At 37.6% G+C, this 26,845-nt stretch overlaps 1 protein-coding gene across 1 annotated transcript in view; it reads right to left on the minus strand.

Annotated features, from left to right (window-relative positions):
* Window positions 1-8,445: 8,445 nt before the first annotated feature.
* The window catches only part of LOC116420351 (X-linked interleukin-1 receptor accessory protein-like 2), a 138,626-nt gene continuing 120,226 nt past the window's right edge, over window positions 8,446-26,845 (minus strand). Inside the window, exons 5-6 of the mRNA XM_031945050.1 lie at window positions 10,603-10,658; window positions 8,446-8,583 (exon numbers count right to left, since the gene is read on the minus strand). Of these exons, the coding sequence (XP_031800910.1) occupies window positions 8,446-8,583; window positions 10,603-10,658 (194 nt within the window). The remainder of the gene's footprint in view (window positions 8,584-10,602; window positions 10,659-26,845) is intronic.

Here is a 26,845-nt window from a genome sequence, read left to right on the forward strand (position 1 = left end):
AAAGATAAATACAATAAGCTAGAAATATGAACAGCTTGAGTCTCTGTTATGAGTTCATAAATGCCTTAAATTAGGAAGACTTACAGTGGGATTTAGAGCTAGTGGGACAGATTTGCATCTCAAGCTGGTCCTTTAAAACCAGTTAGGAGAAAAATTTACGGTCTCATTTCTCTGAAGGAAACAAAGGCATATTGTTACCTACTGTAATCTGTTAGCATAAAGTATTTGGGATGCACAGTAATGTGTGCATACTGAGCTGGAGGCATATGTTCAGAACTGGATTCTGTACAAGATTTTAATCAAAGTCCAAACAGTCCAGGACTCAGGTTACCATCTGTCCTCTAGCAACAAGGACAATGAAGCAATATGAAACGGAGGGTTTTTTTTCCTTCCCCCCCTCCTACTTGAATCATAAAACCCAAGCCCGTTGCTGTGATGAAAACATTAAAAAACAGGAACAAAAACTGACCTAAAATAAATGTATTCAGAGAACATCCAGAGTAAACACATTCTTCACCAGCACAATTTTAATTTATATTCACTTTGAAAACATTTCCCTGATTTGGCGGAAAACGTGGCCCGTAGTCAGTGTCAGAATGTCAGTCGACAGAAGCACTGGCATTGACGCATTCGTGTTCAGAAATGGATGTTTCAAAATGGGGTAGGAAAGACAGCAAAATAATTTGATGGATAATCCAATGGCAGAATATGGCACTCTTAGAGACCAGGAGGAAATAACACAGCTGGTCTCATGCAGATCCTCAAGAGGGGAGAGGTAATAAACTAATCAACAAGCACTTATTCCATGCCCCTAACAGTCAAGGTAGTTTTGTCGGAAATCAATACTCAAGGTTTGAGGTACTCCGCAGACCAGTTTATATCTATCTAAACAACATCTATAGAAAGCTAATAGCAAAGTGTTTAACTTTATGATCAGAGGACAAGCCTGACTCGAACATGAAAATGATTAAATAAAAAATGAAATTATATTGAAAGAATAAATCTACTCTATGTAGACTAGCCTAGTTTTTTGCCCTTAAAAGGCAATGAAACCGTCTTCGGGATTTAATTGGTCCAGGGGACAAAGACCGAAAAAGCCGATATAGTTTCCTGCTTAGTTAAGGAGTCCTTTTGGGAGTCAGGAACTCAGATCTGATATACTCTTTTGACTAGGGGCAACAGCATAGTAAATTTGGAGGTAAGAGGAGCTGTGCAATATTGTGAACCAATAGTGCACTGAATTCTTGATGAATCTCCTTTTTGTGCTACTATTAGGTGAAACTCATTTTGTTAAATATTTGCTTGTTTTAATCTCAAGCCTGAAAGACTAGACTAGTCCAGGACATATGTAATAATAAAATATATCCATTAATAACATCATTTCATTAATAATGCTTCACTTCTCTGAAAAATACCTCTTCCATCAGAGGACGTGGGGAACATGTAGAGGAAACATGGAAAAGTTAGACGATTCTAAGTAATTTACATGGCCAAAGCATGTATGTGAAGAGGCAACTCATACTTCTGCCACTGACAAAACTACTGATGTGCTCTGGTGATGCTAGCACACTGTGGCCATGTTAGGCCTGCTCCCTGTAAGCTTCCACAGATGTTTGTGGGTTGGATGCTGTTTCCCTGGATGTGTAGTCTCTGGCAGCTAGAGTCAGACATGGCCCCTTATTGGGAATGTAACTGTGAGGCTTTCCTCTGCCTCCACCTTCTGGATTCAGTCAAAAGTTCCTACAATCTGTTGCTGTAGGGATATTTCTAAAATGCCTTTTCAATTAAAAAACCCAGAAGGCTTAAAAAAAATTCTATACTCTAGATCTGTTGGAAAAGTAGCCATCCTAGCCTCAGCCAAGAAAAAGCTTTCTCTAAAAAACGAAACCCCCCCCAAAACCCAAACCCAAACAAAATATAACCACTAAAACCTTTTCAGTGGATCATCAGATAGCATGATCTTACAGCCCTTCCCATCCTGATCATTCTCCACTGGAGGCTCTTTTGCACATCAATAGTCCCTCATAAAATGTGGTATCCAGACATGAACGCATACGGTCTGCCCAAAGCAGAGAACAGAAGGACTGTGCTCGCCTAACACCATATCTCTCAATGTGCCCGAAGTTTGCATGCATTTTTATTACCATATTCACTCATAAGGAAATGTGGTCTACTAAAGCCTTAAGATATTTTTTCAGATTATCTGCAGTCTTGCCATATCTATAATGTAAATCTTGAACTCTGAAGATGATTTTTTGAGCCCAAGGGTAAGACTTTACATTTACTCCGATTCATTTAACGAATATAAAGGATTTTGTAAACCTTTAACTGCTCTATAAATGCTGGCTATTATTATTTCTAATAATAAGAATATTGTCCCTTATGAGATTTGGCCCCTTGCTTTAGCCCGTCAATAGCTTCGTGCATACTGACTCTGGCATACAGTGAGATAGTTGTCCCTTTCAAGTTGATATTGATTGCAAATTTGATAATTTTCTATTGTCCTATTTCTATTTTTTGTTTCTAAATTTCTATTATCCCATTTAGGGAAAAATTACTTAGCAGTATAGATGATGGATTCAAGAAAGAAGAGACTGAAGAAAGTAAAATTAGGAAGCTATCATAAAAGCCCAGGTAAGAGGCTATAATGTCTGAATTAAAGGAATGATAACGTGAGTAGAGAGAAAGGGGTAGAAATAGAAATGAGCTGAAATGCATATATATATATATATATATATATACATACATAATACATATATACATAAATGTGTGTATATATATATATATATATATATATATATATATATATATACACACACATACAAATTAAAGGATGAAAATACAAAGAAATTTATTGGTGTTTGGGTGATAGGTTGAATCATCCGGAAAGACAAACAGAACAAGTCAGTCCCCATATTTCCAAGGGAATAATGCCATTCAATAGGTCACTTTGAGGTTTCAAGAACTATCTTCCCTATGGCTTACCTGATGGGTGCCTCAGTGGTAGCCTGGGGGAATTGGAGCACAGAGTGATTGTTGAAAGCAGTGATGGCCCATGGGAAAATCCAGTGGAATAGCCCAGAAGACAAAACCTATGAAAATTTTCTTCTAGCTACTAGATTAGAGCCCAGAGCAACGGCATGGTAGAGCTCCCGGGGAGAAAGTCAATGGGCTCCCTGAACTTCCATTCTTATGTTTGCTTGTGAAGGGGAATTTTGAAGACTCTACAAGCTGTCTCGTCTCATTTGCTTCTAGCCTATATTATGTAGTTCATAATGAGCATCTGTCCTACAGAAACATCCGTGTTTCTCGATTTAGACTGGAACCTATTTTCTAAATATAGGGTCAGTGTGGATGCTCTCAGGGAGGCAGAAGATGACAATCTGTTTATTCTGTAATGCAGACTGTCAACAAGCCTTAACTGAGAGCAGGCCCAGCACTAGGGCAGACACTATGCTGTGCAGGATGTGGGAGGTGCTATCTCTGGCCTTTAGGAGTTTGCAGTCTTCTCTAGACAAGTGATGTGATTAATTGAGGCTGCATCATGGGCTCCGATGTTGCATCTTCTCCACTTTCCAAACCACTGTAACCACACAATTGTAAGTATTTGAAAAGAATACACAAGAACAACATCAAAGTGAGGTTTTCTCAGGATGCCCTTGGCTCATTTAGTCATGAACCCTTCCCCAAATAAGGCAGGGAGCTTCCTCTCAATGTCACTCATTTAAAAATTCCAAATTACTTGTTTTCTGTTAGTTTCTTTTCTTTTTTAATAACTAGAACCTAATACAGAGCCCTAAGTAGAGGTTGCCAAATCAGGAGCAAATTCAATTGTAAAGTGGGGATGGATCTAAGATACGGCCATTTTAAAAAGTAATTGAGGCAGACTAGAGATGGAGATTACGTGAGTTGAATGAGGACCTGTGAGACGAGGATGTTCAACAAAAGAAGGGGTTAGAATGGATAATATTGATTGTTTGTCTGTGCACTGAACCTATTAAGAAAGAAGGTTCCAAAGGTCATAGGAACATAGGAAAAAAGATCTAGAGCTGGAAGGGTTCTCAGACAACATCTAATCAAGTGTTTTCCCTTTCCTGAGGAGGAAACTAAGGTCCAGGGAGGGGAAGGGACTCACCAAAGGTGAACCAGAAGATTCTTTACCATATGGTAGATGGACCTAAGAACCCCAAATATGAGGAACATTGAAAAAAGAAAGTTAAGTTTAAGGGAGCACAAAAAGATGGGATAAATATGGAAAGGAAGAGAAAATGGAAGAGAATTCTAGAGGACACAGAGGAAAGGGAAACTGGCTAGGGATATTTGGTAGGGAGAAGACTTTAGCCACTCCTGATTCTGTTTTGTAGAAACATAGGATTTAGAAATGGAAGGGATCTCAAAGGACATCAATCTCCTAATTTTATGAAGGAGGAGACTGAGGGACAAAGTGGTAGAATGTGTTGCCTAAATTCACAAACAGACTCATAGATATACAGCAAGAAATAACTTTAGAGATCACTGAGTCCAACTCACTTATTTTATAAATGAGGAAACAGGTTAAATGACTAATCCAATATCATACAAATTGTAAGTGACTGGGGAGGAATTTTAGTTCAGGTCTTCCTGACTCTAATTTCAATGCTCTGGTCATTATATCAAGCTGATCCCATGTTGAATGCAGACATCCCAGGGGGATGGGAAATGTCCTTCTTGGTTGGTAGGAATACGAATCCTAGCAGATAGTCCTCATGGCCTTGGGACACTGGAGTGTAGCAGTCCTAGGGATGGCTAAGACAGCGGCCTGGTTGAGTAGCTTTGTCCATCTTTCTTGACAAGCCAAAGGAACTTCTTGTATAGAAGCCCATTATTTAACACAGTTAAGGTTCATCTTGTGGGATCCTCATACTGCCCAGACAATTAAGCAACTGCTTTTGATGGAGTAGCTTCTAATGATCAGGAACAGAAAAAAAAATCTTTAAGCACATAGTCCCAGGAAAGGAACGAAGGGTGACCAAGCCTGACACTCTGCTAAATGATAAGGTCGTCAAAGATTTTCTTTGTCTTTTCCTCCCTGTCCCCAATCTCTTGGCCATTCATAGCCCCTTTTCAGACCTACTGATCAGAGGAAGTTGTGTACAATGGTAATACTGCCTAGTATGGGGCCAGAGAACACAAGTATGATTTCCAGGTACAAATGTACACATAGCAGTGTGTTCTTGGGCAAGCATTATCATTGGGCTTCCCAGAGGTAGGGTCAAGGGACTCTCATCCTAGATCTATGGTCCCAGCTCTACCGTTTTTGTCTGTGTGACCTTGAACAAGTCATTTTTCCTTGAAGCTCAGTTCAAATGAATGAATCTCAATTTCTTTATGTATCCAGTGAGAATGATTAGTTTCTAAGAGCCCTTCCAGCATGCATTATGTGCTCCTATGTATGTGTGCCTGGTACTTGTCCTAGGCATTTTGCTAGATCCACAAGAACTCTAAAATATGATCCAACTGGAGTTCTCAGTTGCTTGTGAAAGAAAACAAAACGTTATCTAAATGAAACAACTCAGCACCAAACTCTGACTGGGAGAAGGGGTTCTGGTAGAGTCAACTGAGGGAATCGGAGCAGGACGTGGTACTTGACCTGAACCTTGTGAGAGCCCCGGAAAAACAAATGGAGGTCAGCTTATCTAGCTTATAGTGTTTTGGGTTTTCTCATTTGTAAAAAGGAATGGATTAAATTAGATGGCTTCTAAAATTCTAGCTCCTATTCTAGGAGACAATGTGAGACAACAAAGCAATTCTCCTTGGGTCTCAATAATCCTCTTTACAAAACACTGTCTGCATCTCATCTGAGAAGTGGGGACTACCGCTGACCATGTGTAGCAGTGTTGTTAGCCATTCTTTCCCTGAGTGCTGGAGAACCTTGGATAGTCACTTTGATAGAAATCCCACGTTCAGTGAATATTTCTAGTCCCTTTTGTCTGATAGTAGTCAAAAGGCTGATCAGGGATCAGAGCCAGGAAGATAGACTGGGAGCTCCTGCACTAACCCAGGGTCTAGGGGTCTGGGCTACGGCCAGGGTAAGGAAGCAAAGAGGTGGAGCAAAGGAAGAAATTAAGAGTCTGAAACATAGAAAACACTCTTTTCAAGCAACACCCCTGTCCTCTCACCATTCCGGCCAGCAATGAGGACAAGGGCAGAAAGATAGACATTTCTTTCCATACATGACTAAGAGTGGAGATGGAGCTTTGAAAAATGTTTGCTGAATGAGTGGAAGAAAAGGGACTGAACAAAAAAACAGAAGAAATGAATATCAAACTACCTGCAGATCCCACAACAGCCTTGAAAATAGCTTTCAGTTTTGGCTGATTTCTTCACTGAGTCACTATTCAGTGACTTGGTCAGCAAGCATTTGTTGTTAATTTTTTTAATTTGCAAGACAATTGGGGTTAAATGACTTTTCCAGAGTCACAGGGCTAGTGAGTGTTAAGTGTCTGAGGCTTATTTTGGACCCATGTCTTCCTGCTTCCAGAACTCGTGTTTATCCACAGCACCCTCTAGATGTCCTATAGCAAGCACTGATTAAACATCTACTATGTGCCAGAGATTGTGTTAAGCTCTGATGGTACAAATAAGAACAGAGTCCCCTCTCTCCTGGAGCTTATATTTCATATATAAACAACTACAAAAAAGCAAGATATATACAAGATAAATCAGATGTCGTTATAGGGGAAAGCAGCAGCGTCAAGGGGAATTGGGAAAGCTTTTTGTAGAAGGTAAGATTTAAAAAAAAACAAGAGATGGACATGAGGAAGGAAAATACTTTAGGCATGAAACCAGCATGTGATAATGTCGAGTCAGGAGATGGAGCGTCTTGTGCGGGAAGGTCAGTGTTGACAGATTACAGAGTATATGGAACTGGATAAAGTCTAAGAATATTGGCAAGGGAGGAAGAGAGCGGGTTATGAAGGGCTTTCAATGCCAAACAAACAGAGGGTTTTATATTTGATCCTGAAGGTATTAGGAAGCTGCTGGAACTTATTGAATTGGGGTAGGGGGTATATGGGCAGACCTACGCTTTAGGAAGATTGCTTTGATGGCCGATTTCGGAGCATAGTCAGCAGATCTAACGTTAGGTGCTTTGGAGTTTATGACGATAAAGCAAAATGCTAACCGGCAAAAGCCCTGAGAGTTCACGAAGAGGCAGAAAACTGATGTGTTTGAAGTTTGACAACAAATGAGGGGATTCATGTAAGTAAGCACCAAATAATGAAGTTGAAGAGAGCAACTGGCATCAAATACTGGGTATGGATGAGTCACGTGAGGAAATCACGATGGCTATTCTCTTTGGCAAAAGATAGGTTTATTTATGAGAAGAGCATACAGACAAAATGAAGAGGTAAAGGACCCCCGAGAATGGTAAATATGAAATGGATTTGGAAGAGCATACAGTTGGACAGGAAAGTGGTTTTAACAAATTAACAATGGAAAAGACAAGTTCCCTAGTGGATTCACAAGTAACCAGGAGAAAGACAATAATATACCATGAGACAGAGAATACTCCATTGACAGGCTCAATCCATAAAGGCTTTTAGCATCCCAAAAGAGTAAGCTAGCTAGGAGAAGGAGAAAGACACCATGAGGCATGGGGGGAGGGAGCAGAGAAAGATATCATGAAGCAGAATGCAGTGGTGGACAAACCCAAAATGACTCAGCAAAGACAGATTTATAAGGGAGATTGACATACTTAGCTTTCTGATTAGATACAGTAAGATGGAGCTACGCACTACCTCTGCAGAGGGTAGGACTATAAGGTTAAACTAATCCCCCCATCAGCACCCTTCCCTGCTTGCCCCAGGGAGTATTCTTAAAAGTATCTAGTGACCCAGGACCTCATCATTATGAAATAGAATCACTTTCCCAAGTAACTCCAACACCTACAAGGCACCGTGGTTCCCTTCCGAGGGGACCAGTGAAAGGAGACGCGAACACATCTCCATACATGAATTGGAGTACATCTCTGCCTCCCATATTGCTGCTGTTGATTTATGGGGTCCTTTCAATAACAGAGATAAATGTATTATTAGGACTAGTGAGAATAAGGCTCATAACTCACAAAAATGCCATTTGTGCCTTTAAAAATATGTCATTGTCACCATTCCTCATCTGCTCCTGGGATCTGCATGTGGCAAGCCGTACGATGTCTTCAGCATGAAAAATATTTGATATACGTCTGGACGACAATTCTGTAATTCAGATGTTGGGGAAACATCAGGCAACAACCTGGTCTGGAGCAGCAGCGATTTTTCACGGCCCCGGTTTCGGAATGGAAGCCACCTTTTCGAAAAGAAAAACAAAGAGAGGCCCGTCCAGCCCAAAGGTTATTCCGAACAACCTTGACTTGGCTCCAGATTTCTCAAGCTGGTGTGATGAAGAGTTAGGACCACAGGCTGGTAGCTAATCTTTAATGACTTCTCCTTCTGATGGATTAAAAGTTCGATGGAAACCTTCACTAGGATCTGCCCGATCTTCAATTTTCCAATCCACAGATGTGCTAGAGTAGCCTTGTTCTGAAGGGCTGCACATTTTTAAGAGCTGGAGGAGAAATTTGGGTTTGGGCTAGTAAGACATTATTAATGTCACAGAGTATGGGGCATTCTTTTGGTCCCTCTGAAGTCTTATGAATAATTGAGGCCAAATAATATTAGTGAGAATAAATGAATAAAACACACTCTGTGACTCCAGATCTTTCATTAATTTTTGGACATGTTTTCCTGCACTTACTGATTTTCAAAATTCTGTTGGTATCTGCAGGGATTTCCTGTACTTACTCTAGAATGCAGATTTAGAAGGCGAGTTACTCACTGGGAGGGTCCCATGAGCCAAACCTTCCTTTGTAAACAAGTTAAAGTCACAAGAAAGATTTGATTTTGACACCCCAAAAAGCCGAGAATGAGAAGCGTCTCTATTACTCAGGGAAGGTGTATGTCATGGCCCTCACGACTGGCCTCTCCTTTTAACTGTGCCATAAGCGCATAAAAGACATCTACAGGGCTTTGTCAGTCTACCAACTTTGTAAATATTTATCAAACTGAATTGAATAAAAAAAGAAAAAGTTATACTTGTAAATATGTAGGCAGAGCAGCAATTTACTTGCCGGTGGGAACACCAGACAAAAAGTTGCTGGATCTATAACTGGCCCTCTAGTTTACATGAGTCGCCACTGGCCTATGAAGGTAGAAAAGAATTGAAAGGCTTTTCAGTCTCTAAATCAAATAAGGGATATAGCTTAGCCATCTAGATCTAGGATTTTACTCTAGAATAATTAGGGACCTCATTGGTCATCTTCTCAAAATCACTCATTTTACAGATGGAAAAACTGAGTCTCAGGGAAGAGAGGAAATTTACCCAGGGTTCCCCAAATAATCACATATCTAAAGTTGGAAAGGATGTCACCTCACATGTGATCTAGTTCAACCCCTTTCATTTTATAGACGTGGAAAGTGAGGCTCAAGGAAGTGAAGCTATTTGCCCAGTGTCATACAGCTGGTTGGAAGCATCCTCTGATTTTCAGAATTTGTATTGTTTTCCCATTTTACCACTTGGCACTTGAAAGACTTATTTAATCTAAGTCTAAGGAGTTCATCTGGTTGGTCCATTAGATGTAGCTTGGGAGTTTATTCTTTTTTAAAGACAAATAATTTGGAGTTCATGGGCTAAAAGAGTTCATCTCACCAACCTATTAGAGAAATGGGAGGGGGAGTGGGAAGGGCAACAAAAATAGGAGTAATTCGGAGAAAGGGCCAATGAAGGCAGCAGAGAACAGAATGCCCACAGAGAGGAGCCTAGATAAAGATGACCAGCAGAGAGCAGTGCAGAATAATCCAGTCCCAGTGCAAAAAACAGCAGAAAAAAAGAGCTCAGGAGACAGCCCAGCAGAATGAGACTCAAAGATATCACTGGACTAGCTCAGTGCCATTAGCAGCTCTAGATGGGGAAGGGTGGAGGAACAACAACATGAGCATTATAAGCAGAGAAGGGTTCTAGCATGGCTGTGACATTCTCACTGTGATGTGTCACAAATTCACTTTTGTTATATATACCACTCATGTTATATGCTCCCCACACGTATGCCAATCTCCATGGATGTTCCATAGACACTAACAAGTTAACTAAGTTTTCCAACATCACATGTTGGAAGAGAAAACTTGAAAAAAAAGGAAAAATAAATAAATAGCTTAGCAGAGATTGGGAGGAAAGGGGAGGGAGACGTTCTTTCTAATTCACATGACAAAATGTTTTAATTACCTGCTTCCTCTGTGTTATTTAAATGTGTTCAAATAGACTTAGTTGTTTGATAAAAGATTGGGGAATTACAATCTAACTGAGAAATATAAGTTTCATCAATATAAAATAACTATTCTCAACTATATAATGATCCAAACCAACTCCGAAGGCCTTGGGATGCTATACAGACCATCAGAAAGAACTGATCATGTTTAAATCCAAGTTAACACACTTTTAAAACTTTTTTTTAGAAGTATGCACAATTTAATAGCTTTTTGAAATAGTTCCAAACTGCTTTGCAGAATGAATATCAGTATATTAACATACCTGTTTTTCCACAGCCCCTCCAACATCTGTCATTTTATGTTCACCAACGCTCTGAACTGCTGGATATAAGGTGGTACCTTAGGGTGATTTTATTTTGGATTTTGTTATTTTATTTTGAACACTCCTTTTCATTATTCTTATAGCTCATTTCCCTCAATGTGCTCTTCAGACCAGTAATACCGGCCTCCTTACACACAATATTCGATCTCCTGATTAGGAGCATTTTCATTAGCTATACCCTCATACCTACTCATCTTCACCTCCAAGCTTCCTTGGCTTCCTTCAAGCTTTAGAAAGAAGTCATACCATATGCATATGAGTCTTTCCAGATCTCAATTAAAGTACCTTCCCTCTGAAATTACCTCAATTTGTTCTGTTTCCGTCTTCTTTGTAAATAGTTCTTTGAATCTTGTCTCCCTCATCCAACTGTGTTTTGCTTCTCTTTGTATGTTTAGGGCTTAGAGGTGTCTGGCAAATAGTTGTTAGATGACTGGTTGACTAATTTGAAAGATAATCATATAATAAAAATGCAAAGATTTTGAAGTGTCTATTTTTACTGGGGAGACCTTCAGGAGATTCTTGGATTTATGAGATTGGGGTGCTGCCCATGGAGCTGATATCTTTTCCACAAGAGACATACATTATTGAGAGGATATAGAAACTTTTGGTAATTCCTATGACTGTAGGTTTCTGTTGAGGATAACTGGTTGCCAAAAGTCAGGGAAAATAAACAATTATCTAGGAAGCTACCATCTCGCTAATTTACAAAAGTGGGTCCCTACCTTTGAGACTTTTCATTTTAGGTCCCCTCTCTTTTGGGTCACATTCAGGACTCTCTGTCTCCCTCTTGGACTTGCAGCAAATGAAACAGGATGGAATTGCTTCCATTTGTTGGACTGGAACCAGACATGGAATATATCATCCTACTGAGGGTATATCTGAGGATGCCCCAAGGACTGGGTCTTCCTTAACCAATATCCCATACTGTGGGTTTGTAGATTATCTCTAGCAGATCTTGATCTTTACCTCAATATTAAGGAAGGGACTATTTTTCAATTTAGTTCTTTCTCCCCAGAACCAATGCTATACTTCAGTTGACATATAATAGCCATTCAACAATAATCATGATCACAATAATGATTATGATGATAGAGAACATTCATACAGTGTGTTAATATTTTCAAAAATCTTTAAAATGTTATCACATTTGATCCTTACAATGTTCCTTGATGTAAGTGCTATATTATTCCTATTTTACAAGTGAGGAAACTGAGGCAGATAGAAGTTAAATGATTTGCCCAGGTTTACAAGGTATGTGAAATCAAATTTAAACTCATATTATCCTAATTCCAAGTCTAGTAATCTATCTGCTACATCATTCAGCTGACTAGTAGTAATAATCATACTATTAGTTATATAGTATATTTAATTAAACAATACTACCTGTTACTTCACATGATCCTCCCCCAAACCCTATGAGTTAGGGGTTAATATTATCTGTATCTTACAGATGAGGAAATAGAACCCAAGAGAGGTTTGAGACAGAATTTGAATTCAGGATTTCCTGACCCAAAGTAAAACATATTCACAGTACAATTTAGTTGTACTAAATGTTTGATATTGTTATTAACTAGTATATCTTCACCCACCCAAAGCATAGTTTGAAAGAGTTCAAAGGAAAGGAATTTTGAAAATTTCCCAATAATTCATTGTAAATTATCTCAAGAGACAAAGAAAATGAGAAAAGTTGCATTGTTATATGACTCATAATGGTAACCAGGGAATGCTAGATAAAAGGGGAACCAGTATATGTTCAACTCAAATTGGCCATGAAATAAAGAGATTGGGCCTTGTCACTACTGATTGGAAACTGGGTAGGGATTGGGAAGGAGGAGGTAAAAAGTGAATCATATAGCTCTGTGTTTAAGAGAAAGAATATGTATTCATTCAAACATGGATCCACATTCTTGTTTTAATTTGGGTTTAACCTCAAGGTCAAAGCATGCAGTACAATGGGAGAAGGGTGACATTCAATGAGTATGCCAGAGGCATCAATTAACCAGTACATGTGTAATAAAAGCATAGGTATTAATTTAGGGTTTGATATTTTTAGGACGAGACTGTGTCTACTTAGCAGAGTATTTGTGTACCATATCCAAAATAGGGATTCTATTTTTTTCATTCATTCATTTTTTTTTCATAAAAAAAATTTCCAAAGCTTTATTTATATGATGAAATTGGTGGCAGAGAAAAGGGTAGGGTTGATAATCATGCTTTGAAGAAATAACTTCATTTTATTTTCAATTATACATTTCCTGGAGAGTCCATGAACAATACAAGCCAATCCCCTTCATTTCATAGGTATTAACTGAAATTCTGTTGCTGTTGAAGAAGTCTTAAAATTGTAAAGTGCCCTCAAGAACCAGGTCCTTTATTTCTGAGCTCTCAAAGGGATCTTAATTTAATGATATGTCATAATGAGACAAGTGCACTTTGGAAGCAAAGGTTTCATTTCCAGGGTAGTGAAAAATGTACACCTATTATTGTCATCGTATAAAGAAAATGAAACAGCTCGGGGCAGCTATCAAAATACTATAGAATCATATTGTAGAGGCGGCAGGAACTAGAGGTCACTGAGGTTAGACCCTTCATTACAGAGATTATAGATAAACTGAGGCCCAGAGGAATTAAGTGACTGGTCACATATAATGTCACAGACTTAGAGCCGAAAGGGATTTTAAAAGTCATTGAGCCCAACTCCTTCATTTTACAGATAGGTTAATTGAGACCCAGAGGAGGGTGACATGAATTACTAATAAACAGTTGAGGCAAGATTCAAACCACTGGTTTCCTTACTCCAAATTCAACACTATCATCTATACCAAATTGCCCTGAAATTTGCTCTTCTTCCCAGTGACCATCTCTGTCAACCGCCTCTCTCAAGGTCACCCAAATGGGAGTCATGTGTGACTCATGGCATTGCTTCATCTCTTATAACCAACCAGTTTCCAAACTCTATCTGTTTCTTCTTTGAAATGTTCCACCCATCCTTCCCATCCTCGGTGTTCCCACCGAATCCACCCAAGGCCAGAACCCGATGGCGTTCATCTTTCAATTACTGAATATTCGCTAAAAGCAAAACATCATTTGGATGCTATCTACTAATATTCAAGCAGCCAGATGGTACAGTACTTGGAGTGCAGGGCTGGAGTCAAGAATTCAAATCCAGTCTCAAAAATGTTTACAGCAGTTTTCTCACCCATACAATGAGCTGGAGAAGGAGATGGCAAACCACTCCAGTATGTCCACCAAAAAAAAAAAAACCCAAGGAGGGTAGTGAAGAGTACGTCATGACTGAAATGACTGAATGACATAACACATCCTTATATTTTTCTCTTGGTAGACAACATGTAAATACATATGTTCATTGAGGGCAAGGAATATATAGAATATCATTAATACATATGAATGTTTTCAAATAAAAATGTTTTAAAATGGGGATTGTAGGTGAAAGTTGTATACTGTATTAAATATGTATTTTCATTTTGTATGTGAAATCAGAAATCTAGCACATAGAGGTTGGTTTTTTAAAACATATCTATGCATTAAATTTAACATTCAAATTAAATGAAATTTAATGTGGTAGTGGTAACATTGCCCTGCTTTTCAGCATCTCTTTCTGAGCCTCCTTCTTCTCTCATGTGCATTGAGAACAAAAAAATAATATTTCATTGAAACTCTTCTTTTTATTCTTTCTTTACAATTATCCTTCTCCAATCTCTTCTACAACTTTCCCCTCTATCCTCCCTCCAAATAAAATTCCTCCTTGCTTCATAAAGTATAGTCAAGCAAATATATTTTGTGCTGTGATGATCATGTGTTAAAATCTATATCTCATTCTGTACACTTGGTTCATTACTTCTTCACCAAGATGTGGGAGGTAGGAGACATCAACATTACTCTTTGAGATTCATGATTGGTTATGACATTGATTAAAGTACTGAAGACTTTCAAGGTTGCATCCTTTGCCTCAGAAGTATCAAACACACAACTCATAGGGCACAGGCGACCTACAATACTACCCGATTAAAATGCCATTGGGAAATATTTAAGAAAATGAATAAAAGGGAATATGTTAATATGTGATTTTCTAAGTATCACTTTATTCTGTATCAATTCATCTAAGTCTTCTCAGGTTTCCCTTAATGTGCTTCTTTTTTCATTTTGTATAACCTGATAATACTTAATTATATTCATATACCATAATTTGTTCAGTGATTCCTTAATTGATGGGAACATAATTTCTTTCCAGTTCTTTCTTACATCAAAGCATACTGCCCTATGAGTATTTTTCCACTTTTGATATCTGGGGGATATTCTCTATTTAGAAAATGGATTTTTCACTTGGAGTCCATGGAACTAGACGTAACTCTGAGTCAGAGTACACACATAGCTTATTGAAATTGAAGGTATAAATCAATTGATAAATGATCAAAGCATATGAACAATTTTCAAATGAAGAAATTAAAGCCATTTCTAGTCATATTAAAAATGTTCTAAATTGCTACTGATTAGAAAAATGCAAATTAAGACAACTCTGAGGTACTACTTTGAAGCTTTCAGATTGCTAAGATGACAAGAAAAAGATAGTGATAAATTTTGAAGGGGATGTGGGAAAACTGGGACACTAATACATTGTTGGTGAAGTTGTGAAATGATCTAACCACTCTGGAGAGCAATTTGGAATTATGCCCAAAGGGCTATAAAACTGTGCACACCATTTGACCCAGTAGGGCCACTACTGAGTCTGTGTCCCAAGGAGATTAAAAAAAGGAGGGAAAAGGACCCCATGTGCAAAAATGTTTGTAGCACTAAGGAACTAGAGATTGATTGGATGTACATCTGTTGGGAAAAGTTATGATACGTGAATATAATAGCATATTATTGTTCCATAAGAAATGATGAGCAAGGATGATTGCTTATGGTGTAAGCAGGGGAAGAACATTTGGAACGCAAAATCTCACAAAAATGAACGTTTAAAACTATCTCTGTGTATTTAAAATAAAATATTATTGAAAAGAAAAAAAAAGGGAAAAAGAAAAATTGAGATCCAAATCGATTTCCTGAATGGTTGAAATCCCTTCTCAGTTCTACAGAGAGTGAATCTGTGTGCCTACACTCTGATAGGCCCCTCAAAATTTGTAATTTTTCTTTTTTGGCTTTATCTGATATGGAATCGTATTTGTTTTTACATTTCTAGTACCTACCACAGGATTTTGAAACTAGTAGGTGCTAAATAAATGTTTGTTGATTAATTAGCTTTGAAGAGCTTCTTAGTTGTTCCCATTGACCACTATCGCCCTTCACCCTTATATTCTGAAGAAACTGGATCTTTACTAAGGTCTATATTCTTGTAGTATTTGTAAAACGAAAACAAATCAGAGAGGAAACATGACATCCTGAATAGAGAAATAGCCTTAGAGATAAGAAAATCTAGATTAAAGTTATCTCTATCACATACTGACGGTATGATTCTGGGTAAGGCATTTAATCTCTCATTTCCCTAGACTACTCTCTAAAACTAGAGTATTTGTTAAATATAAATATTTCTTAAATATTATTTCTTAAATGATGGATTATGGCTTGACAGCTTTCAGGGGGTGCTACTGAATTCCAGGAAGCATTCTAACACCACCCCAAAGTTCAGATCATTCCAAAAATATGGATTCCTTAATACTCTGGAACATTCAAAGAATTTTCATATCAAAAACGTTGAAGGAAAGAGGGTTACACTGGGATGTATAAATGATATAAAAGCAAAAGATAGCAATTAAATTACTGTAGAACATAGTGCTCCCATTCGCATTAACTTTGGGCAGAAAGATGCTCAGACCCTTATTCTAAGCCTTTAATTTCATAAATGAGGCAGTGGAGGTCAGAATGGTTAAATGATTTGCCTAATGTTTACAAAGGGAGCAAAAGAATGACTTGAATTTAAGTAATATGATTTCAAGCCAAGAATATTCCTTCAGTGGGTTATAATACTTCTCATTTGTACTTGGGTTCATTCCCAATACCCTCTCCTCCACTATCTTTATAGCTAACAGACTTTGCACCTCATTCATTCTCTCCCATATCCTACCTCCACCCCATTCATCAAATCAATACCACTACTGCTCCTGGAAAGAGTGTTGATCTAATCCTCAATAGTCCCAATCACCACATTTCCTCAATCTTCCAATCAAAGCTTCCCTTTTCTGGCCATGTATTTGTCTTTTCCTCAACAGGAACTTGAGCTCCAAAAGGAGAGTGACTATCTTTAATTTGTCTTTCCCTAGGATTTGGCAAAATGATTGGTATATAGTATATACTTAATACATGTCTTTTCATGTATTCACTGCTCAGATGGGAACTAATCAGGACCAAAGATAGTAAATTATCACTTCCTTTCTTCTGTTCCTCAGGCAGTTTAAGAAAGTATTGACTTTTTCATGCCATATTGTTGACTCCTATTGAATTTGTGGCACAAAAAAAAACAACCCAGATCTATTTCAAACAAACTCATCCTGTACGTGTACAATTGATTCCTTTAACCCAAAGGGATATTTTCCACCGATCCCTGTTAAACGCCAACTATTAGACACAGCCCATCCTTCTCGCCTGCCAAGATCTATCCTTCTATCTTCATATCAGCTTAACATGTAAAAACATGTTATCTATATTTTGTCCAAGTCTTCGGGGGTAAATGTTAACCAGCAACGGGACAAGTACAGATCCCTAGGGTACTACTCTGTGAGAGACTTAGCAAGAATAAATCCCTAGGGTAAGACTCTATTGGAAATCTACCTCCAAGTTCTTTAGGGAACCTTATAAAGCCACCAGGTTTGTAATTTCTGTGCCTCAACCAGAATGTGCTGTTTAAGGTTTTTTTCCACTAGCAACATATTTCCTTAGTGCATTGTAAACAAGTTAGCATTTCTCTTGGAAGAACTGGGGAGACCTGTGTTCAGGTTCTGTTTTTGAACTCTTAGTGGCTATGTGACCCAAGAAACACTTGTGAGACTTTAAATCACAGAGGAGTTGTTGATCTGAATTTTTAGATGACAATCCTCATCTATAGTTCCATAATGGAATCACGGATCCAGACTAAAAGTAAATATATAAAATAATACAACATGTGTATGTGTTTGTGTATATGGTGTGTGTGTGTGTGTGTGTGTGTGTGTGTGTATATATATGTATATATATATATATACATATAAAAATCGAAAGGAAGGTATAGTTATATGTATGTTTATTACCCTTCCTTATTGTACTGCAGATTTTTCAGCATTATAAGACACAGTAGAATCCCAAGCCTGGAGGCAGGAAGACCTAAGTTCAAATCTAATATCAAATATGAGCTATATGATCCTGAACAAGTCCCTTAATAATGATCTGTCTCAGTTTCTTCCACATAAGATGGGGATAATTATAAGATTAACTTTACAAGATTGTAATGAGGATAAAATCAGATAAAATTTCTAAAAATTGATTAGTATAATGCCTGGCACATGACAGATGCTTAACAAGTGGTTCTTCTGTTCCTTCCTTACACTGTATTACTCAAAGGCACCACCACATAAAATCCAAAATACACTAATTTGTAAAACCCAAAGTAGATGGGAAGAAAGATGCAATCTGGTGGATCAATAGTCCTTATTCCCTCTACCTACTTTTCTACTGAGAAAAGATATTTTTAATTCTTTACAAGTACTTGCCACCCAGCATGCATACACTAAAATAAAAGAAGTGCTGCTATAGTAAATTTAAAAGAAGAAATACTTTAATTTATTGTATTTGTTAGACAAGGATTCCTTTTGTATACTTATATAACTATGGTGGTTCTCCTATTTTTCTCCATGTTCTTAAAGAGAAAGAGCTTTTCTATCCCTAAAAAAAAGGCCCAAACTTAGAGATAATGACAATATGGGCATGAGTTTTATTTTTAATGGCTCTTTATTCCTGGAAAGGGGCTCATGAAACCATACCAAAGGCTTTCAGTAAGGCTTTCCAATATGTCAAGTAGATGTCCTAGAAGATAAAGTACTGGGCATGAAACCAGGAAGATTCATCTTCCTAAATTCAAATCCGGCCTCAGATGCATGGTAGCTGTTTGACTCTGGATGAGTCACTTCACCCTATTTGCCTCAGTTTTCATATCTGTAAAACAAGTTATAGAAGGAAATAGCAAACACTTCGGTATCTTTGCCAAGAAAAGCCCAAATGAGATGTTGAAGAGTATTGGATATTTGGATAGACCATTAAGCTTGAAATCAGAAAGACCTGAGTTCAAATCCAGCCTCAGACACTTCTTAACTATGTGACCCTGGCCAAGTCACTTTACCACCTTTGCCTCAGTTTTCTCGTTTGTAAAATGTGTTGGAGAAGGATATGTCAAATTACTTCAGTATCTTTACCAAGACAGATCAGGAATAGTTAGACAGGATTTATTTATTTTTGTTTACTTTTTACAATTATTGGAGCAATTAGGTGACACAGCTGATAGAAAACTAGCCCTGGAGTTAGGAGGACCTGAGTACAAATCTGACCTCAAACACGTGACACTTGATAACTGTGTGACCCTGGACAAGTCACATAACCCAACTGCCTCATAAAAATAATGATGATGATGATGTCATCAATTACTGAACTAGAATCCCTGAAAAGCATCAGCAATATACATAAGTTTTTTTTTAACTATCAAAAGGAAAACTTTAAACCCATTTTTGTGATAACTGCATTTCATAAACTCATCTGGAACACTAGTACTTTGGTAGAACACGAAGAGCATGAAACTTGATCGATATGGACAGAAAAGGATAGGTTCTCTCCTTTAAAAGATCTTTGAAGGAAACCATATAACCCGTGTTCTCAATTTTTCCTCCAAGACATCAACAGGATATTTGAGTGCATTGTCTTTTCATTTCTCTGGACTTCTCGTTCAACAACCAATGCAGAGAGCAATTACTACTGAAGGGTGAGAAATGTACAAGAAAACCTAATCACTTCCCTAGGATTTAGAAACAGTCCACAAAGCTTACAAGGAGACTTGGATCTGGAAGGTAACATGGAGGTCATTTAGGACATTTTATTTTATTTTATAGATGAGGAAATTGGGGACCAGAGAAATTCAGTAATTTAGCAAAGGTCACACACTCTAAGTATGTGGCAACTTCAGGATGGAAACTCAGTCCTTCTGGCTCCAAATTCATCACCCCTTACACCCTACAACAAGCCGACACATGCTATTAACTTCTCTCCCTCCTCCCCTCAAGGACTCGGATATTTCTGAATTCAGCCAACTATAGCACCTAGCCCACATTTCTTCTGGTTGCAAATAATGTCATGGAATAAGATTAATCTGGCATTACCTGTTCCTAATGAAGTCATACTAGCTCTTTTGTGCTGTTTCCTGTTATTTCCTTTATAAATGTTCATTTACTATCCCTTTACTAATATATTCTAGATTTTTTTTACAGGTATTTGAATCAAGTTCACAAAGTGGCTATCGGTGCTCCCCTCCATTATTATTATTATTATTATTATTATTATTATTATTATTTTGATTGGGAAAAAATCTGTCTTCTACTCCAATGGTACCTTTTCCATTCTCAGGGATTTTTCAAAGATCACTGATGAAAAGAGATACTTTAAAAGGGAAGATACTTTAATAAGGATGAGAGACTTGCAAGAGACTTACTTATTGTTCCCAAATGAACGATCCTAATCAGTAAGAAAAGAAAAACAGCAATAATTTTTTTAAAAGATCAATTTTGCTGCACAGAGAACTCTCTGATGGCTTCAGATTCAAGAAGAACATGAAAAAAGTGAGAAACAGGCTAATATAACCAAGTAAAAATATCAAAGAAGGGAATTCAGACAAGAGAAGGGGAAATGTTAAAGTCCAGAAGGAGCTGAAGCTTATGAAAAAACATCAAGGGCATTAAAAACAGCTTTATTAGCTATGTTCAGATTAAGAAGAGCAAACAATCTATAGGCCTTCTGCTTAGAAGAGTTGAGGCAATTGAAACAGAAAATAGTGAGTCAAAAATGACTTTCATCTAGTTAAAATAGGATATTGTTTCAGGCTTATAAAGACACATATGACTAGATGATCTCAGAAATGTCTTCCAACTCTAAAATATTACGGTATATGGATGGCGCTGCATTTTTGTAGCTTTTGGACTAAATACCACTTTTATTATAACACTTCTTTTCAATAACTTTTTATGGCTCCCAATTTTCTATTATATCAAGTCTAATCTCTTAGCGATCCCGTTTCCCATTATTCCTTGACACATCTTCTACTCTACTGCAAAGCTGTTCATATCCTGTCCCTGCTCCCTTACCATTCTTCTTAAACCTTATTTCCGTGACACATATCTTTTAATGGAGTGACAATGGTGTCCTTCCTGTTCCAGAAATAAAACCCTCTGTCTCTTAGCACTAGGCATTCTCTTAGGCTGTCGTCCATGTCCAGAATGCTCCTCCTTTTCATTTCTATTTCCTATTTTTTGATATTGTTGTTGTTCAACTGATGTAGGCCTGTCTAACTATTCCTGATCTGTCTTGGTAAAGATACTGAAGTAATTTGACATATCCTTCTCCAACAAATTTTACAAATGAGAAAACTGAGACAAAGGTGGTAAAGTGACTTGGCCAAGGTCACATAGTTAGGAAGTGTCTGAGGCTGGATTTGAACTCAGGTCTTTCTGACTTCAAGCTTAATGGTCTATCCACTATGCCATCTAGTTAACTGTGGTTTCCCCAAATCTAAAAGGTCACATTACATACATTAATATAGAAACATAACACATATCTATGGATATACATGTATGTGTACATATACATATATGATACCAAGATAAATGGAAAGAGGGAAGAATGGAAGAAGGAAGGGGGAAGGAAGGGGAAGGGGGAAAGGGAAGGGGGAAAGAAAGAGAGAAAGAGAGAAAGAAAGAGAGAGAGAGAGGCAAAGGGAGGGAGGAAAAAAGGAAGGAAGAGAAACAGAAAGGGAGGAAGAGAGTAAGGAAGGAAGAAAGAAAGAAAAACATAGACAGATTAGAGAAAATGAAAAAGGTACCTTTCACAACTAAATGGATGTAGGAATATACTTGATTAAATAAAGATATGATGGGTAAGTGACATATATCAATACAAACTAGGCTAGTGCTTCCTGAGCAGATACTGAAGCAAGCCTTAAGAGTCAAATGACTCAGGGGAACAAAGCTCAGCAGATATAATACAAAGTCCATAAAGAGATCAAGATCAAGACGTAGATAAAATCACAATTTCTATAGGAAGCGTGTCCTTACCTTTCTTAGTTCTAGTATCTTCCCCCTGTTGATTGTTTTCAATTTATTTTATATATAGCTTGCTTTTACATAGTGATTTACGCACTGTACTCCTATTAAATTAGATTATAAACTCCTCAAGAGAAGTTTGCTTTTATCTTTCTTTGCATTCCCAGTGCTGACATACAGCAGGCACTTAAACAATCTTGAATGACCTTTGGCCTGACTCGTCATCTTGGCATTGTAAATCTCCAAACCATAATATCTTTTGGTTTTTATTTGGGTTGTCCCAGTCCTCACCTTGAATGATCTCCCTCCACCTCTCTACCTATCCAGTTCTACTTTTTTTTAAGTTCCAACTCAAGACTCACCTCTTTCCAAGAGCCATTTCCTGACTGTTCCAGAACGTGCTGATATTTCCCATGCATTCAGTCATTCAAAAATAGAATTCTTGCTCTCTGGCTACTGCATATGCTATATTTATGTTCTTATGAGACGAGGAGCCCGTTAGGGACCACGTTTTAATATGTTTATATTATGGGCAGAGATCATAGGAAGCATGCAAAAAAATTAGTTGGTTAAATTCCATTTACTATTTCACAAGTTTCACTGAGAAAACATCACCTTACCCATTACTTTTAAAGAAATTAGGATCTCACCTCCACTAAGGAAAACCACCTCTTCTCCTGCCCTTCCTTTAACCTGTCTATCCACTAATGAGAATTTTCCTACCTTTTTCCTGCATATACCCAAACCTGCATGGGTGTTGTTTTAGCAACAGACATTACTTCTTTTTCTCTCCTTGGCTAATTTGTCCCACATGCTGGGTTGTTCCTGAGGCTGCCAAAGGATACAATACCATATGCTCTCTTAGCTGAGGAATATAAGGGGCAGTAGTCAGAGTCAATGATGCTTGGAAAATTGTAGCAGTGGTAGCAGCCCAGTGGGCTGGGCAAAGATGGGAAGTAGGGTACAAGCTCTGACCAAGAGAAATAGGAGATTGAAAGGAATCGGGATGAGCTTTAGTCAGGCTGGTGCTTTTATACCTCTGAGAGTCACAAGATCTGAGTTTTAATCTTACATCTCTACTACTAATTAGATATGAGTTCTTGGACAAGTCACTTTCCTTCCAGTTTCTCCAGTGACAAATAACATGGTTGGATGTAATAATCCAAATAGCTCTGAACTATTGTTCTAATTGTTCTATCTAACCGAATTAATAGTTCTAGCTCTGGCATTCCCTGTTACCCTGAGTATTATCAGCTTAATCCATAGAACCAGGACACAAAACAGTGTTCCCTTTGTGAGGAAGAACTTTCTGTAGTATTGAGGCACTTCCGATTGTTTAAAGACCAAATGAAAATAATCACAAAAATGTTGATAATACTATGTATATGTATCTGCTGTATATAGTAGTCATTACTCTTCAAAATACTTCCAAAGATATTATCTTATTTTATTCCTCTAACAACCTGAAGAGGTAGGTTGGGCAATGGTCATTATTATACATTAAATAATATACTTTTGCATGCCTCCTATGTTCTTTGCCCTTCAAACAAATATAAGGATACATGGTCCCTAAATAAAGAGAGTTCCTAGTCTAATGAAAACATCATTTCAAAATAATTAAATGACTTCCCCAAAGCTACTTGTGAAGTCAAGACTTGAACCTGAATCTCTTTCCTTCAAGAGAGTACCTTCAAGAGAGTATGTGCTATTCCATGTTAAGACTACAAAGCAAGTACCCCCAAAAGTCATGTCAAGTAGAAGGTCCATTTTATAGTCACCCTTGTTAAAAGTAAAGCCCAATTCAGACCAGTATGGTTCTTCTCTCTTCACTCTATGGCCTGAACCAGAATTTGGTCTGTTTGGTCAGAGGGCAAAATATCACTAAAACTCTATCCAACTATTCGACTATTGAACGGCTATAACTATTAGCTGTTATTATTGTATTATTTTTATTATATTAATTTATGTTATATATTAACATATCACCTCTATTATTATATATTATTATACTTATTAAACCATACCAAATTGTACCTGTTTGCAACTATCTCTTTCCTCTGCAAACTACCCCTCTTATTTTATGGGAGTCACCAGAACTGAAAAAAAAGACAGAAGGACTTGGTTAACACAAGGCTAAGATATATTTTAGCTTCAAGAGAGAAGACACATGGATCAAATCACACTTCAGGTTCCTGAAAGGAGAGAAGGATTCTGGGAAGAAAGTGACATATAGAGGAGTTGGTAACTCAGTCACATCCGAAATCCTAGATTATTACACTAGAGACTTCAGGGTATTTCCCATGGGGTTTAACTGTTGACTCAGTTCCACAGAAATTTGTCTATCCTGCCATATAAAGCTCTTGACTTTGGAAGCTCCCAACATACCGCACTGCTTTGCACACTGGAAGTCCCATATGCACTATGGCCTCTGTTTCTCAAGCTGACTGGTTGTTTGTAGAATTTCCATTTTAGGGAGAAGGCTGATACCAACCATGTCTAATTATTCTCCAGGCTGTTCTTCTGACTCTTCTCTACCAGCTTTACCAATTCACTTTCTACCTTCAAATGCAGTGGAAAGTTTAGAGATGGGAAAATAAAAAGAAGGTGAGATGCCTACATATGTACATTATGTAATGTTGTTAACTAGACATAATAAACACATGAAACTCCTTGAGAACTTAATAATGTCTTGATTCATGGCTGTAGCATACAAGGGAATAGATAATGAGCACTGTGTTACTGGAAGCAGAAGCACGCTCCCAAAAATAGATGATTAAAAAATGTTTGAAGAAAATAAAAGAGAAGACCAAGCAAAAGAGGGAGCCGATGACAACCATAAGCGCATGTCACTTCGAAAAAGCATATGTGGTAACAAGGTTGGGTGGATGCCAGGGTGATAGCTCAATTTACTCTAAAATATGAAATGATATTTTTGCTCCGAGACTAAATTGTGACACTTCCCGGCACAGCCCTAGATACAAAAGACAAACTTAATAAAATTCCATTGAATTAACATTCATTTTTCCCCTACTCTTATCAAATTTTATTGAAAACCAAGGGCTCAAACCCACTGGTCAACCCAGTCTGTCTGGCTTTTAGCCCATTTAAATGGCCCGATAGGATGGACAGCTTGTCAATTCTGTAGACTGCATAGCAATCAACCAAGGAAGTGACTGAACAGATCAAGAGTGACAAAACAAGCTTTAACTTATGAAGATCTGATATAGAGTTCCATATAATTTGATATTCTGAAACATGGCATTTTGACAATATCTGTTTCATCAACAACTCATATTTCTCTTCATATATTTCTTTTGAGTTGTATAAATATGACTCAGAAGTGTTACAGAGAATAAAAAAAGAATACATTTTAAAGAATAGACCTAACTGAATGGCTCCTCTAGAGTTCTGATTCTTGAAAACGAACGGGGTTTCTGAGTTTATCTTCCGCCATGGAGAACAACAAAATCTTTAGTAATTTGAGAGATGCTGAATAGCCAACTCAGAAGCACCAGACAGAGGCAGCTGCTGGTATTCAGATGATTGAAGAGGGCACAGCAGAAAAAAGGATTTTCTTCAGTAAAGATTAAAAAATAGGTTAATATAAAATCTTCAAGGCCAGGGACAAATTTAATATTTTTTACCGAAAGGGCAGGTGTAAATATTGGCCTAGGGGAAGAGCAAACGTCTTAAAGGAAACATGGCCACCATTATTAGAGTGAGTCCCTGGCCTAATCTGGGAACTGTTTAATGGTCTGAGAATGAAGTAGACCTAAGAAAGGAAAGACACTAATATCTCCTTACTACCTATACTGATTTACTTATTCACCCCAGTCAGAACCTGTGCTGCCGCTTTCTCACCCATCTTCCTAGTAATCAAATGGAGCTGTTTGTCAGGAGACTGGATAATGCAAGGAGTACAAGAAGTTTTAACGTATGACTTGCTGAACCAAGAATCAAGAAAGATCTCAGTTTCGCTCCTAACTCTGACTCTCATTAATTGTAGGACCACGGGCAAATCCCTTAATGTCTATGAATTTTATTTTCATCAGTTGTTAAATGGGGATCTTTATGATCAACTTCCCAGGCATGGTATGAACTTTAAACCAGCTCATTCTGTGAATGGTAAATCCAGCCCATCCTGTTCCTATTTTCAACGATAATTGCACAAAAGAGAAGGTCAGTTTTCCCAGACTCTTTGTCCACCTATTTACATCATTATCAACCTTTCCATTATACATTTTGTCACTTGAGTTTGTCCCTCCTCAACTCTTCCCACAAGCCTCTTCTTATTCCCCAGAACCTATTCTTGCTCTTCCTCTCCCCTGAGTATTTAAAAGGTTGCTTATTTGTCTATGATTCTGCCTTTCATAGTCAAGTTTGGTTAAGCTCATGAAGTATTTCAAGTAATATACCGCAAATTTTTGTTTCATGATAAATGCTTCTGTCATGAATGTTTCATGTCGTGAATCACAATTCTAGTTTCCTATTCTTATAAAATGATGCTCTCCCAAATCTACTCTCTTTCTATTCCCAAATCTAATTACTTCAGGCATGTGGTAAAGATCAAACGAAATTATATATGGAGAATCTTACAATGGGATGTGCAAATTTCAGTTATTAAAATTACCATCATCATCTTCTTTTTCTCATTCTTAATATTTTATTAGAAGAAATTCAGATAGAAACAGGTGTGGGGCAAGTCCGACGATAGTCCCATAAGTTGTTAGGCTCAATGCTATGCAGACTATGGTACAAAACTGAATAAAATTATTGGAACATGTACTCATCTTTTGGAGGTTCACTGAAAACTTTGGGAAACTCTAGGGATGGGCAAGACAATTCAGGATGATAGGGATGAAGGTTAAAGAGCACTAAGCTAATAAGATTATATGCTC

The sequence above is a fragment of the Sarcophilus harrisii genome, chromosome X, assembly GCF_902635505.1.
Source record: "Sarcophilus harrisii chromosome X, mSarHar1.11, whole genome shotgun sequence".
NCBI lineage: Eukaryota > Metazoa > Chordata > Mammalia > Dasyuromorphia > Dasyuridae > Sarcophilus > Sarcophilus harrisii.